The 15000-nt window shown below is 38.0% G+C and overlaps 3 protein-coding genes across 7 annotated transcripts in view; all 3 read right to left on the bottom strand.

Annotated features, from left to right (window-relative positions):
• Nucleotides 1-15000, bottom strand: part of LOC136345575 (aldo-keto reductase family 1 member B1-like) — a 79441-nt gene that overhangs the window by 55222 nt on the left and 9219 nt on the right. For 3 of the 4 annotated variants that reach the window (XM_066294060.1, XM_066294057.1, XM_066294059.1), the window contains exons 3-8: nt 7538-7701; nt 7358-7478; nt 7100-7294; nt 6921-7038; nt 6631-6868; nt 6458-6547 (exon numbers count right to left, since the gene is read on the bottom strand). In XM_066294060.1, coding sequence (XP_066150157.1) covers nt 6502-6547; nt 6631-6868; nt 6921-7038; nt 7100-7294; nt 7358-7478; nt 7538-7701 — 882 coding nt within the window. In that variant the 3' untranslated portion in view covers nt 6458-6501. Of the gene's footprint in view, nt 1-6457; nt 6548-6630; nt 6869-6920; nt 7039-7099; nt 7295-7357; nt 7479-7537; nt 7702-15000 lie in introns of those variants that run through there. The other variant, XM_066294058.1, reaches the window with a different exon arrangement.
• cn (Kynurenine 3-monooxygenase cn) lies at nt 1532-3649 on the bottom strand. 2 transcript variants are annotated; one of them, XM_066294075.1, is made up of 8 exons: nt 3363-3649; nt 3235-3304; nt 2998-3188; nt 2877-2925; nt 2665-2752; nt 2392-2597; nt 1740-2344; nt 1532-1687 (listed from the first exon to the last, which is right to left on the bottom strand). In XM_066294075.1, exons 1-8 carry the CDS (start codon nt 3423-3425, stop codon nt 1607-1609), a joined length of 1353 nt encoding a protein of 450 aa, XP_066150172.1. In that variant the 5' UTR covers nt 3426-3649; the 3' UTR covers nt 1532-1606. The 2 variants fall into 2 exon arrangements, with proteins under 2 accessions (XP_066150172.1, XP_066150173.1); XM_066294076.1 differs by having other exon boundaries at nt 2998-3181; nt 3363-3416.
• On the bottom strand, nt 9123-11018 carry LOC136345547 (uncharacterized). Its single transcript, XM_066293980.1, has 2 exons — nt 9291-11018; nt 9123-9233 (listed from the first exon to the last, which is right to left on the bottom strand). Exons 1-2 carry the CDS (start codon nt 10954-10956, stop codon nt 9226-9228), a joined length of 1674 nt encoding a protein of 557 aa, XP_066150077.1. The 5' UTR covers nt 10957-11018; the 3' UTR covers nt 9123-9225.

Raw genomic sequence — 15000 nt, 5'->3', positions numbered from 1 at the left:
GGATCCGCTCGTACCTACAGGGTGTTCCATCGACAATTTTCCACCAGAGTCATTTTGAATAACTGCAAAAATATCGTAAAACGCTAACGCACGTGGATTCTGTTTTCGAGGGGGATACATTACGTTATGAATTTCAAATTTATTGAGGCAACCTCCTGTGTGGGGGTGCAATCCGCTTCTGATGGGGCCATGGGTCGAGTGACCCCTCATTTCAAAGGTAATAAAATTCTCTTTAACATAACACGCAAATTTTTTATTTATGATCACCAGTCCTAGGAAAATGAATGCCCAAAGTATGCAAAACATGCGATGAAATACTCACAAAAGCTCTCTAACGGACTCGAATAAACAAAGTTTTTTCAATATCACAATAACAATTTTCACCTTAATGCAGGAATCCACGAAAAAAATGGTTTCAGATGTTATTTGTATTTCGCTCTACAGTTTAAAATTTATTTAATGCTTGTTCCTCCCTTCGAGCTGCACTCAAAAACCCTAATTGAGTTGTACATTACTATTGTATTTTTGAAAATGAACTAACCTGAATTGTTTCTGTCTGGCCCTATTTTTTGTCTCATTTGAACTAACCCGAATTGTTTTTGTTGTATTTCAAAAACAACAATTGCGCTCGTTAACATCACAAATTCTCAAAAAGGGACACTGTGAGAAGACTACATCCCATGGTTACGTAACTTCTTTATTACGACAATTTCGAGAAACAGGGTCCATTTTTGAGTAAATGGAAACAGATCATGTCTGGAGTATATGCAAACTATCGGAATTTTCAGGCGCCTTCACGAGGAGTTGCTGGTGTACTTTCAAAGCGTACAGGTACAACCAATATAGGATTAAATTGATCCATGAACTCAACGAGGAGGATCGCGATTGGCTTTTTCATTTTGGAAAGTGTTGATTGATTGACTTGTGGCTAATCCCAATTTATTTTACTCGATTCACTTTTTGGACGAATGTGCCTTCTTCGTAAATGGATTAGTTAATCGCCATAACTGTCTCTGCTGGAGTGTCTCCAATCCGAGACTTTTCGGAAAGTAACACACTCAATACCCTCAAAAGCTCAAAAATTTGAGCTGGAATCCTAGATAACCAAGTAACTTAACCAGTTTTTCTCCCGGGAAATTTCGGGATGCTGAATTGTATTTTAATCTTCTGGAAGCTCGCATCTACTCCATGATTGTGGAACTTATAGAAAATTATGAAAACATTTTAGGAAACGTAGTGTGATTTCAACAATATCAGGAGCCTCCGAATTTTACATATGCAAATTACCTTAATCATTGGATCGGTCGTCGAAAATTTATTGGATGGCCACCGAGGTCATCCAATTTGACACCCCTCGATTTTTTTTTGTGGGTCACTTATCATCAAAAGTTTATCTAACCCGAAAGTCAGATTCCCTGGAAGACTTATAGAGACGCATGTAGAATGATTTCCCATCGTTTTGAGTAGATGGGAATAAAGTTTATGTGCAATACTTTCAAAGGTACTACCAGCTCTATTATCAAAAAACTAAGACAGAACAATCCATATATTTCCCAGTAAAGGCTGACAATATCAAATAATCTTTTCCTTAACATTGATAATACCTTTATGTGTTGGCCAGAACTCTCGATAGGAGACTTGTCAGTACCACAGTAGCTATCGCCAGACTCAGACCGATGATCAACACCTGAAAACTCGGTCTGCATCAAACCCTCATATCATCTAACTAGTAATTTTACTCCGTTTTGCCATTTCCTGTTCTCGATACACTGTTGATAACCCATATGGCTAAAGCTAACAGAGTTATACAGAGGAACCCAAAATTTCGGCCACATCTTAGACATGTACTTGTCAATTGCTTTCCTGGCCCGATAGGAAGGTTTAGTAACCAAATCCCTCATCTCCTCGTAATTATACAGAGCCAAATCGCTTATTGCAAAAGCATCTTCTCGCCTTCTTTCAGTGAATAATTCGATGGATTTCTGGATGTCATCGTCTGTTTCGTTCAGGATTTCGTTGAGGATGGTGCAATCTTCGAATCCAGCGTTCATACCTTGGCCGTAAAAGGGCACGATTGCATGGGCAGCATCTCCGATAATCATGAACTTTTTTCCATGGTGATACTGGCTGCATTTAATTGAAACCAGAGGCTGGGGAGGAGTTTTGAAGTAAGACTCCTTCAAAGTATCTTCACCCATAAGAGGAACTGCGTCTGGGAAGGTAGTTTTAAAAAATGAAAGTAATTCCTCCGCATTGGTAATAGCGTCGAAGTTCTTAAAGGGCATGAAGAGAGTGACTGTCCAGGATGTGTCCCGGTTCGGCAAGGCAATCATCATAAAGTCACCTAATGGAAATTATCCGTGACGTATCAAACTAGAAACACCGTCATACCCCTGGGCCAAATATGCAGATGATTTTTCATCATATCGCCACTTTTTTCCGGTGGAATAGACAACTCCAAATATCCATGATCGACGAAATTTTGTGAGAAGTTAAAAAGTGGAATTTTTTGCATGAACGTTCTTAAAGATGAGAAAGCCCCATCTGCCCCAACTATTAAATCAGCAGTGGTTTTGACCAAATCCTCCCAACCATTCCTTAAATTACAAACAAAAACAACCGAAAAGGTTCAATCAGAGGGCTGAACTATGTCGGAAAATTTACTTCTGTATGGTAATGATATCGGTTTTGAAGTCTACGTTTACCAACTTGTGTTCGAAGCAGAGGGAGGCAGCTTCACTTCTTTCTGCAACTAAAGTTGTTTGTGTGAGAGTGTAAATTTCCTGCTAGTTGAGCAGATAATTTTCACATGAATTGGATCATACAAAATCACCTAGCTAATGAATCTTTTAATTGCTGAACTTCATACAGCTTACCATCTAGGAGGATGTGGTTTAGCATATTTCGCCCCACGGAATAGATGCACTAAAAAAACAATGAAAATTGTACAATTTCCATTGTCTTCCTTGGCAAAGCTCTTCTTCAAATACTTTCTACCTGATTTAAAACAGGGTCGTAAGGCACTGAAACAGTAAGTCCATCGTTTCTATGCAGATATCGCCCAACCATTGGAATCGCAGTTTTCAGTACTTGGTTTTCTATACCCACCAACTTAAGGCCTTTCCTGCCTCTATGCGACAGGGCCAAGTTTATTGACCGCCCCTTAGCTATCTTCAACTTCCTAATATCTATTGAAATTTGAGTGTGTTTTAAATCAGAAGATGATAGATTTACCTGGTCTTTTTTCATACAAAGTCACCCTATATCCTCTCTGGGTCAACAAGCAAGTGCACAAAGACCCCACCTGAAAGGTTTAAATGTGACGAAGAGAAATTCTGCACAAATTAGGGCACTATTATTACCAGACCACCACCAATGACAATCGCAGTGCGTTTTGCAGAACTATTCGGCTTCACATTCTCCATTTTAATGCAAGAAAAGCTAGTTCTGCAAATTAATATGCATTGTAATCCGATACAGCTTTTTCGCTCAGGAACATAGAGAAGGCTTCACTTTGCATACATATGATACTCGTGGTCTAAATTTAATTTGAGTTCATAACATAGAAATTGATACTTTGATGAAATCGCCTTCAGTGAGGCGATAAGGTCAATATTTCATACACAGTTGTGCATGTTCGATAAATCGGAGGTGGTATTGTGGAGGAACCGTTCCCCCTTAAAAAAAAAACCCTGCCATTCAAACTATAAAAGGGGCAACACCCAGGATTTTTCCTAATTTCTTGTAGGGCTAAGTTAAGACTTTGTAAATATAGTTAGGTATTATTTTAATAATATAAGAAACAGAATACGGTCGGGCAAAAAACCCTCGTGGTACGCCCATGGCCTTCACAATCTGCACCATGATTTCCGACAAACCCTGGGTTTTTCCAGCAGTTATCCCCAGATGAGGGACGAACCAAATGTTGGAATTCCCAGCAATAGTCTTTGTCGGAACCAAAATCATGGTGCAATTACAAGTACCGACAATACGCACAAGGCCCAATCTAGCCATTAAAGCGTTACGTCTTAATACGGTAAAAAGAGCGGAAAAAAGCGTAGAGTCGGGATACGCCTATGGGTGTTCCTTGAAGAGGCACGATTTAAAGACAAGCAAGCTTTGGTAAGGGGGTTGTTCTTTTGCTGACTCCGCAAAAGCTTGCTTGTTTTTGGTTCTCGAAAAAGCTCTCTTGTTTCGGTTTCTTTTACAAGTTTTGCTACCCCGCGAATTAGGAACGGGGCAAAAGAGAGTACGACATCGCCGGCCGTGTAAAAACCGAAAGAGAAAAGAGAGTTTAGGTGAGTGTCCGCGAGTTAATACCGATCGTGAAAAGTGTCTTACCGAGTAACTCCCACCATCAGTACATCATCGGGGGGGATCATTAGATCTCTTATTCCCACTGCTGCGCCCACGGGAGGAAAGGCTGGAAAGGAGCCTCACCCCGAGAACTACGCAAGAACTGTTAATAGGATAGAGTAAGGAATGTAAAATTAAGGACGTTGTAGAAATAGTTTTAAGGTTCAGGAGCTTATCCAATTCTCCCACTTTTGTAAATGATTAAAAAGTTTCCTAAGTTAAACTTTAGAAGTAGTATTAAGGACTCTTTTAGAAAAACTTAGGTGGCACTCCTTAACAATTAAACGTGTGTAGTGATAATTCTTGTGTTTGAAATGGCGTACGGGAATGCGATTGGAAACAGGCTAGGACTCATCCAGTTATGGTTAGAGGGGATTGATTCGCCTAGTACCACCCGGGAAGCAGAGACAGAAAGCCCCGGGAAGCATCGACGCCGCGCCCACGACGGTCAAATATCCTTGCCGATCACGTTAGTGGATAGTTCAATTTTCCTTCTATTTTTTAAAAATCATGTGTCCCACGCAACCGAGCGTTCTTGGAGCTTTGAAATTGCACAAGAATCTCAATTAAACCTAACTGAGAATCACATTCGCCCATAACTAAGAGCTCAACGAAAAGTTTCGGTGAGAAATCTGTTGCGGTCTTCAGGATGTTCCGGTATGGCCATGGGGATTCCCTTACCATCAATGCATAAACGGATCGTGCCCGTAATACCCAGCTCGACAGGCGTCTAAATCTGACTAGGAAACCTTGTCCGTCCCCTTCTCACCAGGGGAAGAAGTCTTGCTTATGTTCGAATAAACCGACGACTCAAGAAATTTCCCTAGGAAATTTGAAACAGGGAATAGTTCCTGGAATTGAAACGACGTGGACAAAACGAGGTTTAGATCGGTCAAAAGTGCCGGCTCTGCAAAACCCTGCTAAAGTGCATGTGAAATAGCTTGCACTCAATGCTAATAATCCGTTTAAGTGTCTCTGAGCTTTTCTGAATAAACATTAAAAAAGTTCAGGCAAAGAAATTTGGCTCATCTTGACCGTCAATGGAGAAATTTAATGGATGAAAAGGAAGGTCAACTAAGACGCATACAGTAAATGCAAAGTAAAAGACAGAGGGAGAAATTTTTTCAGGTTACACGTTCAGGGATTAAAATCGCTTTGGATTTTCCATTCCTCCGAATTCATTAATTCATTTAAAAATTTTTTTGTATATTCTGAATCAACGACCTCATTGAAGTCTTCTGTGTGTTGGCGCTCCCAAGAACGTGTCACTCAGAAAAGTACAAGGCGAAGAGTACCACTACCGAAGATCTGTTTTAGAATTTTAGATTTACGTACTCAAACATGCAGTACCTTTTTCGCTGCTATGACCATGGAGTTTTAGCGAGTGCGAGCAAGAGGCAATTAAGCGATTGATAAGCGCGAAGGAGACGGCTACATTTTCCCCTCCATTGTCAAGAATCGACTACCGTTATTGATCCACAAGCAGTACCCTTAATCCGAAGACAGAGCATGTCTCAAAAAGGGCTTATTTTTCAATTGGCATTTTTTTTAAATACCATTTCTACCGTGGTGTTTGTAGAGGTTACGTTACATTCAAATTTATCATAGAATTTGTTCTCAAAGAGCGAATTCAAATTCGCATCTTCTGTGAGCGCTAAGGGGAACATTGTAGCTTGTAGCACATTTCAAATAATATTGTTGTGTGAATTTTTCTCACTTAGTGAAAATCAATCGACATAATCATGCATCTCTTAAGCTGCAGTTTTTAGTTTAAAAAACGTTAATTTGTTATAAAACATATTGTATGCGTGTAATTTACACCCTCCAAGATCATATAAAACTACATTCGTTCTCGGATTAAGGAGTATTGGTCGCGGGTCAACATCGTTAGCCCATCGTTAACTATGAAGGGGGAAACGGTAGCCTGTCTCCCTTGCACTCATCAATCGTTGAGTTACCTCTCGCTTGCACTCGCTAAAACTCCATATACGTAACAGCGAAAAAGGTTCTGTATACCCAGCTGAATATACGTTTCAATGTCCAATGGAGTGATTGTATTCTTCGTTTATCCCCCCCCCCCCCCCTCCCTTTTGAATAAAACTCTGATTACAACATCTTTATTAACAAATAACTGTAAATAACAATTTAAAATTCATCATTTTCGAATGGATGGTATTTATGACCAGAAGCCCTGAAACAGAAAATATACATTAACTGTTGAATTTTGAAGGGGACAAGATTGAAATTTTGGCAGCAAAAAACTCGAGTACTTACGCTGTGAGTGGACAGAATCTCCCATTGCAATCAAACGAATCAATATGGGCAATATCTGCAGGAGCCAGTTTGAAGTCAAAGATCTCTAAGTTTTGCTGAATCCTCGACTTGGTAACCGACTTCGGAATGACAATCACCCCCCTTTCGATTTGGTACCTTAACAAGATTTGGGCAGGAGTTTTGCCGTACTTTTTGGCAAGTTCGACCACTTTAGGATCCTCCATCAGTTGTGGATCGCCTGAAATCCTCATCTAAATGTCTAACTCTTCGATTCATTTTAAAATAAATACCCGCTTTGGCCCAGGGCCTGTCAGGGGAGCCGAGAGGGCTGTAGGCAGTAACTGCAATCCCTTTCGATTTGGCGAAATCGATCAATTTCTTCTGATTCAAGTATGGATGGCATTCGATCTGAGTTCCGATAGATGGTTAATACTCGTACGTATACAATAGTAGATAAATCGAAGCGTACCTGCAAAACTGAAGGAGGAATGGTGGCGTTTTCCAAAATCCGTGTTATTTGGGCCTTGTTGAAGTTGGAGAGTCCAATTGTTTTAACAAGTCCCTTCTTATGGAGTTCTTCCAAAGCTTTCCAGGTCTCCAGATAGTCTACGTCGCTGAAAAGAATATTACCTGCTTCATCTTTAGGGAAGAGGTCCTGCTCTTCCTATATACAAAAAACACAAAAATAAGAGTCAAATGGTTCCCTTATTGTACAACGCTGCTTTACTTTGTACGCGAAAGGCCAGTGAATCAAGGCGAGATCCAGGTACTCTAAACCTAAGTCTGCCAGAGATATTTTGACATTTTTCTCCACTAAGTCTGCTCTATGGAAAGTATTCCAGATTTTACTAAATCGAAAATTAATTTTTTTTAGCAACTTATTAAGCCAATTTTAGTGGTTATATACCCGGTGACCCAAATATCTTCCCTCTTAACAGTACCATCTCCGAACTTGGCTTTCAGAGCAACTCCAACTTCTTTCTCATTACGGTAGGCGTAAGCGCAGTCAATATGACGGTAACCAATATCAATGGCGTCTTTGACTGCTTGTTCTACCTGGCCAGGCTGAGACTGAAAAGGAAAAATTAAAAATCACCGTGAAAATGAATTAGAATTGTGATAATACACAAACAACCCTGAATTTATCAGAATGCATATTTAGCTAGAGAATTCCAGACTAATGTAAAAAAAATGCTTTGTAAGGAAAATAATTAAGATATTGTGACTGCACAAATTGCAAAAGCTGCCCTTTCCTTCCTTCATTTCTTTGAAAATTTAACGAGCTTCTTTTCTTGGACGGACTATTTCCTTAATTAAAGAGAACCTAGGACTCTTCAAAACGTTCAAGTTTCTTTAAATTTCTTCAATTCCCGCAGAATCTAGGGCTGCAGGGTGCTTGCTTTTTCATGGACTCTCAGAGATTTTTCAAGAAAGAATCCATCATTTAAGGATTTTTGGATCTTCAAGGAATATCTAAAGAAATTTTTAAGACACTCATTCCCAAGGAGAACTAAATGCGGGAGGAAGTGAATTTCAAAGGAGTCCTTATCCAGTTTCTCAGAACATTCCCTTATTTTTTTTTTATTTGCAAAAGATTTCCTTAGTTAGTTCTGAAGTTACGAAATGAAGTGATTCCTTAAATTTAAATTCGAAGAGATTTCGTAATTTGCTCACGACCTCATATACGAGTATCACAAGTTCAAGTGAAAACACAGGGTTTGTACAAGTGGAAAAAGGACCGCATAAGGTTTAATATGCCTCCGATAAAGACCAACGAAATGGATGGGCGCGGCTGGCGGCTGACGTGGGCGGAGTCAATCTCCACTTACAATTAGATGTTTAGATTAATATCGATTTCATCGTCTTCAGGGCGAAGAAAATATTTTTAAATATCACAACGAAAAGCAGCAATATAAATAAATAAATAAATAAACGATTAAACCATCATTAGAACTCATATTAGTAAATATTCTGAAACGGTAAGAGGTCTGGTAACACTGGATTGACTCCGCCCACGTTAACCTTCAGCCGCGCCCACTTCATTAGTCTTTGACGCGCTTTAAACCTTATGTGGTCTTTCTACCACTTGCACAATAACTATATGTACATTTGAACTGGTGATACCTATATGGAATTTCATGAGAGTTAATGATATTCTATAGGGAACTGAGTATTCGAAGAGTGTTAAGAAACTTTTTACGAACTATTGATTGTCTGAAAAACGGTCAGCCTTTTGCAGATTTCTGAATTTTCGAGACTTTTAAAGAGATCTTCAAAGTTTTAGTCGCCAAAAGATCTTAATTCGAGTAGAGTGTGCAATCCGATATTTCGCTCTCAAGGGTATTTGGTTGGTTCTGTATTCCTTACGATCAACTTCTGACATACAAACAAATGGCTATTAAAGTACCTAGGAAAGACGAGAACCTCAAGACGAAAGCTTCTTTCGACTATCAATTTTGTCTCCTGGAAACACAGCATAAGAACAAATACCATTTTCAATCTAAAACATATCTTTTATTGATTCTAGCATATTCCGCATAAAATTAAACAACAAATAATAAACTTATCATAAGGTGTTCTTGGCTCTGGTATGGTTTAGGCAGCTGGAAAAATAACAACCATTAATAAACCCATCAAAATTCAATGATGCAACAACTTACCAGCAGCAGCGATTTTACCGAAAGTAGAAAAGCTGTCGAATCCGTAAGGGTATGTGTAAGATTGACCGAATTGACCCTTCATTCCACTGTAACCTTGGGTTCCATAGAATTGATATTTGTAGGGAGTGTAGCTTCCATGGGTGTTGGGCAAAGAGGATCCATAGTAGTATAAGGAGCTGTAAGGTCCATTGTAGTCGTAGCTTTGGCTGTAAGGTCCGTAGTTATCGTAGAACTTAGAACTGTAGTAGGGGGTATAAGATCCTAATCCATAGTAAGAAGTACTGTAAGGTCCATAGCTGTAGTGGGGGGTGTAAGATCCATGTCCGTATAATTTGTTCATGTATTTCGAGAAGTATCCTCCGAAATAGCTTGATGGGTATTGACCTCCATGGAGGATTTGAAGAGCGTACTGCAAACGTTGGGTGAAGTACTGGATGAAGTACTGTGATACCGCAGAAGAAGAGCTTCCTTGAATGTATTGCAAAATGTTCTGATAGTATTGGAAGATTTGTTTGAAGAGAGTTTGGTATCCGTTGTTGTATTGGTATCCAGGTTGAGTGATTTGCAGGATCAGTTCAAGTTGTTGGAAGATATAGTTGGCGTACTCTTGATTGATGACTCCTTGGTTGACTTGTTGCTGGAGGTATTGGAGGAAGTATTGAGTGTATTGGTACACTTGCTTAAGCACATATCCGTATTCGTAGGTGGAACCGTATTGGTATCCGAGCTCAAGAGTGTATTGACCAGGGTGGTAGCTTTGGTAGGTTTTGAAGGCAGTCAAGGCGGTGGTGTAAGCCAATTGCACTTGTTGGAAGACGTACTGAGGGAACATGGATTGATATTCTTGCATGTGTTGGAAAACATTTTTCATGTGTTGGTAGATTTGCTGGGTTTGTTGACCGTAGTACTGGACAGCATAGTAAGGAATGTAGTTGTGTTGGTAAGATTGATAGGAATGGTAAACTTCTTTCGCAATTTGAATGGATTGCAAAGTCATTTCCAATTGTTGGTAGATATATTGGTACATTTGGGGATTCATATTTCCAGCTTGGAAGTATTGGAAGACCTTTTGGACGTACTGCTCCAGCAAGACCAATTGTTGGTAAGAGTAAGTGGCACTGGAGTAAGTCATACCATGCTGGTTGTAGTATCTTCCGAATTCAATGATGAATTGGGAGAATGGGGTGGGAACTCCAGAGAAAACTTGACTGTAAGCTTGATGTCCATATTGAGAGTAGTAGTTTTGGAAAAGCTGATAAACTTGGCTGATTTTTTGGGCAACGTATTGTTCAATTTCCTGAGGAACTCCGTTCTGAGTGAAGTATTGGAAAATCAAATATGGAGCCTGGAAGTACGGAAGGTTCAACCCAATTTCGTATTGCTGACTGAAATACTGGGCCACATATTGTGGGTATCCCTGTTCCAGGAGGTACTGCGAGACTTGGACAGGAGTGTAGCCAAGTTGTTGGAATTGGTTGAATTGGTAGGCGATGTATTGGGCGACTTGGAAAATGTTACCTTCAGATCCGTATTGTTGACCAAAGAAACCGTAAGTGCTTGGGGTACTATCACCAACTACCGTGTGACTGGTCACCTCCAAAGGGTTGGTCGGGAAGGGCACTGCAGCAGCAACAGCCACCAAAGCTAATAGGACAACCGACTTCATTGCTCTTCTTCTACACTAGAGAACTAGCAAACGATCGGATCAAACTGATGTCGTTTCGATTCTACCTTCCCGTATTTATATCGAAAATTATCGATACGTAACGTTGAATATTTCCATCCCTTATCGAATTTTGATAGTTTTAATTAGCAAAAGTTTTATTTTCTTGCGTTTGAAAAAACATGTTTGTTGGTGAGCACTAATTAATTTATTAATCTCTGCTTGGCGACAAGTTAAATGGTAATTTTGCGAAGGTGAAGTGTCACGGATATAACTCATTCAATCAGAGAGACAGCCATTGAATCTTTGGTATTCTCATAACGGATGAATTTTTTTCAGGCAAAGTTATTGTAAAATCGCATTATTCATAGTATCGGTACTACCACGGCAACGCAAATTATCAGAGGAGTTTCTATAAAATACTCAGTGGTGGCGCTATAGAAAGATACCGAATTAATTCTGTTGAGGCCAATTCGAGAAAGTGGAATAGTACTCACGCTCACCTGTGATGTTCAGATTTTTTTCTTTTTTATTATTATTTATTATTTATTCTAATTTATTTTTTTAAGTTTCAAATATTTTCAAAAAAATATTTGAATTTCATGTCATGAACTTTAGTTTGTATGATACTAAATGGATTATATAAATTACATGTATAGATCTCCTTCGGGAAAGTTTAACGCCTTTATAAATTTCCTAAATGTTTTTCACATAACGTTTATTCATTCAATAAACCGACGTCTCTATCAAGATCTTACGTCGATTTACCTAAAAATTGTTTCATTATAAGCTCTTGTAGGCTCACAACGTACGTCGAAAGCTCCGCTAGTCACCACTGCTTCTTCAACTCAAAAAGACATTTTCCAAATTTTACTGCCAGAATTATTACATGGGATGTACACCCATCTCTTGTGTCAGACCATTATGGGCAGAATTAAAAAGATCTGGGAGACCTGCATAAATCATGGTTTACCCGCTGATTCAAAAAAATGGAAAGTTACGAATTGTGAGGTACCTGCTCGTTATTTATGAAATCTGTACAGGGAAAGAAGGAAATAGTTTATGCATATTGTTGGAGTCTTCGGGAAAGGTCTTCTGACACCAGGTATTATTTTGCACGTGGATGCCGCCGAAGAAAAACACTACCTTTAACTGCAACAATTGTCTGTATTAAGATTAAAGTGATTAAGTCTTATGTGTAACTTGGGCATGGCAACAAGTGTCAGACTAAATTAGAAGAGAAACTTGGATAACTATCTTTCCACTGAAGTCCCAATCTATATTTATCTTGGGAAAACTCTGGAGAGAAAAACAAGCAGGGTTTGGTATCTGCCTTCTTTGTTCTAATTGGCCAAACAGAACATTAATTAATTGTTTGCCAGAAAATTTAGGGTTTAGTCCAAATGATTTAAATATAAACCTTACCATTGGTAATGGTTTATAACGTTTTAACACATTGACTCTGCGAAGGGCATGGTCAATATCAATGTTTATAAGTGGAGTCTGTATTTCCTCTCATAGGTTCTCGCGGTCAAACTAGAACGACCCTTAAGTTGAGTGATTTATGAATTCTAATCTTTTAGTCCTCTAATAGATTATAAACCCAAATGTCAGCAAAACGTGACGAATTGGGTGGGTATCCAACACTACAGGGTGAGTCTTAAGTAATGGGACACAGAGCAACGATGGATTTATGACATAAAAATAATGCAATATAGCTAAATTTATGTTATACCAAAAGTTGAAAATAACTGATATACAGGGTGCCAAAGTTGAAAATTAAATCAAATTTTCTTTAATATCTCTGGAACAGTTCGGGCTAATTTCACGAAATTTCTTATATAGGGGTTTTTGGAGATGATCAATTCAAATTTATCGACGATTTCTGTGTATCTTCTAGAGGGTGCCACAATCGACAATTAGGAGTAATTTAAGCCATTTAAACTTTTTTGTGCCACGGCGTATGTCATTTTGTCCTCATAAAATTTGTTCCCCTACCTTTTCTAGTTAAAAAAGTTATACCTTATTGGTGTCGCTAGGAGCAACGGTTTTCGAGAAATTCAATTAAATAACTTAAATTCCCATTTTTTCTACTTGTTGACATGTAACAACATAATTTTTTTGTATTGTTAAAAAAGCACATTATGCGACTTTTTTCTTTGGCGTTTTATACCCACTATACAGAGTTTTAAAGTTATTAAAAAATTAATTTATTTGGTTAATAACTTCAGTACTTCTTATCGTATTTTAATGAAATTTTGTAGTGATGCACTGTTCGATGAGGCGTTCTTTTCCTATAATTTAGGTAAAAAAAATTTAAACCGGAGAAGGGAAATTAGAGATCACGGACACGTCCCCCCCTAAACTTTTTGCGCGCGTCAATGGTGAACGTGTTTAATTTATTAAACTAAATATTCTTTTATCTTAAATTTTTCATTCTTGTAAAATTTTATGAATCTAAATTAAATGTTCAATATAATTGCTTGATATTTTATTGCAATTTTTATAGTAAAATACATTGATAAATATAGCTGAAAATTTAATCCTTTTTTGTGTTCCCATATGAAAACACGTATGTCAAAAATTATTTAAATAAAACCACTTGTACAGGATATTCTCTTTTCTTTATCACACGGTATATAATATTAGATGGTTTATATACAGTGTGGCAACTTTAACTAGAATAAATTCGATATCTATATGGCATTTAATTTTTAGCAAAACTACTTAAAGACATCAAATTTCATTTTACCCGATACATTTTTTTCATAATATTCTGATGCTACAAATGTCGACCTCTTGGCTAGTGTGACAGTTACCCTTAAAAATTTTAATGAAAAGGGGGTTCAAGTGATACATCATTTTAAAGGTAGAAATTGCAAAAATCTAGCTTTAGAAATTTTCCAACTTTTAACCTAGGTATTTTCAAAGTAATAGCAAAAAATTAAATAAAATTTTAACTTTCAATACTCTGTATACGTCCGAAACTATCGACTTTCCGATAAGATATAATTTCTCCAATCGTCACCATTTGACGTGCAGTATCTCAAATCTTCCGTTATCGCATTGTTAATAAGTCACCCTGTATAAGGGAGTTTGACAAAAAAATCTCCATTATTAAGGGGCGTGGCCTACAGGAATTGGTGCTCGGCCGTTTCTATCAAAATAATACTTAAATACGCCCATTTATGTACGTTATAATTTCGTATCGCTGTTTTTTTATACCGATTCTTTTTAAAATTTCCATAATTGCGAAAGTTGCCAAATCGATACTAACCTAACCATTGAAGGGGGGCGCCGCCCGGACTGACTCCGCCCACTTCGTTGTTGGTCTTTGTGGCAGCGTACTAAAACTTATCTGGTCATTCTCCCACTTACACAATTGCTTTGTTTCCAGTTGAACTGGTTTAAGCTCTATGACCTAATAACTCATACGCAGTTCTCAAAGGAATTGGAGATGCTGAATAGCTCTTGACATACTTAGGCCGTTTTATTTAATTACATACACTCCATTGCCGGATAGAGTATATTCTTTTGAAGCTCATTTTTCCAACACAACTATAGTGTTTAGGCCCTAGAAGCGTGCGTTGTGAGAATTACTGGGAATATCTCTTAGCTGGAGGCATACTTTCAAGCTTAGGATGTTCCTATAAGGCTCTCTCCCTATGCTTCTTACGACTCGCTATTGAGGACTACTCAAAGCAGATGACTGTTATCACCAGAGCCAGAGACGATCATTATATGACTTTACATGCATATATTTTTAAAGGAAAAAGTCGTTCTTCCAGCAACAAGAAAAATAAGGATATCATATATCTTAAAAAAAAAATTATTTACATTTTAATTATTTCTTTAATGCTTTGGTATTTACCCGTGCAATACCAAATAAATTTGTTGCCAACCCAGTACTCATTGCATCAGAAAAATTGTATCTTTTATCTGAAACCGCCTGTTCTGTTTACTAACAATAATCAATTAACGCTCAAACACAGCGACTGTTCAATGATTAACAATCTGCCAAAATTAATTTTATCTAACGAATTAAAA

This window comes from Euwallacea fornicatus, chromosome 20 (genome assembly GCF_040115645.1).
Source record: "Euwallacea fornicatus isolate EFF26 chromosome 20, ASM4011564v1, whole genome shotgun sequence".
NCBI lineage: Eukaryota > Metazoa > Arthropoda > Insecta > Coleoptera > Curculionidae > Euwallacea > Euwallacea fornicatus.
This window is presented reverse-complemented; position numbering and strand designations above follow the sequence as displayed.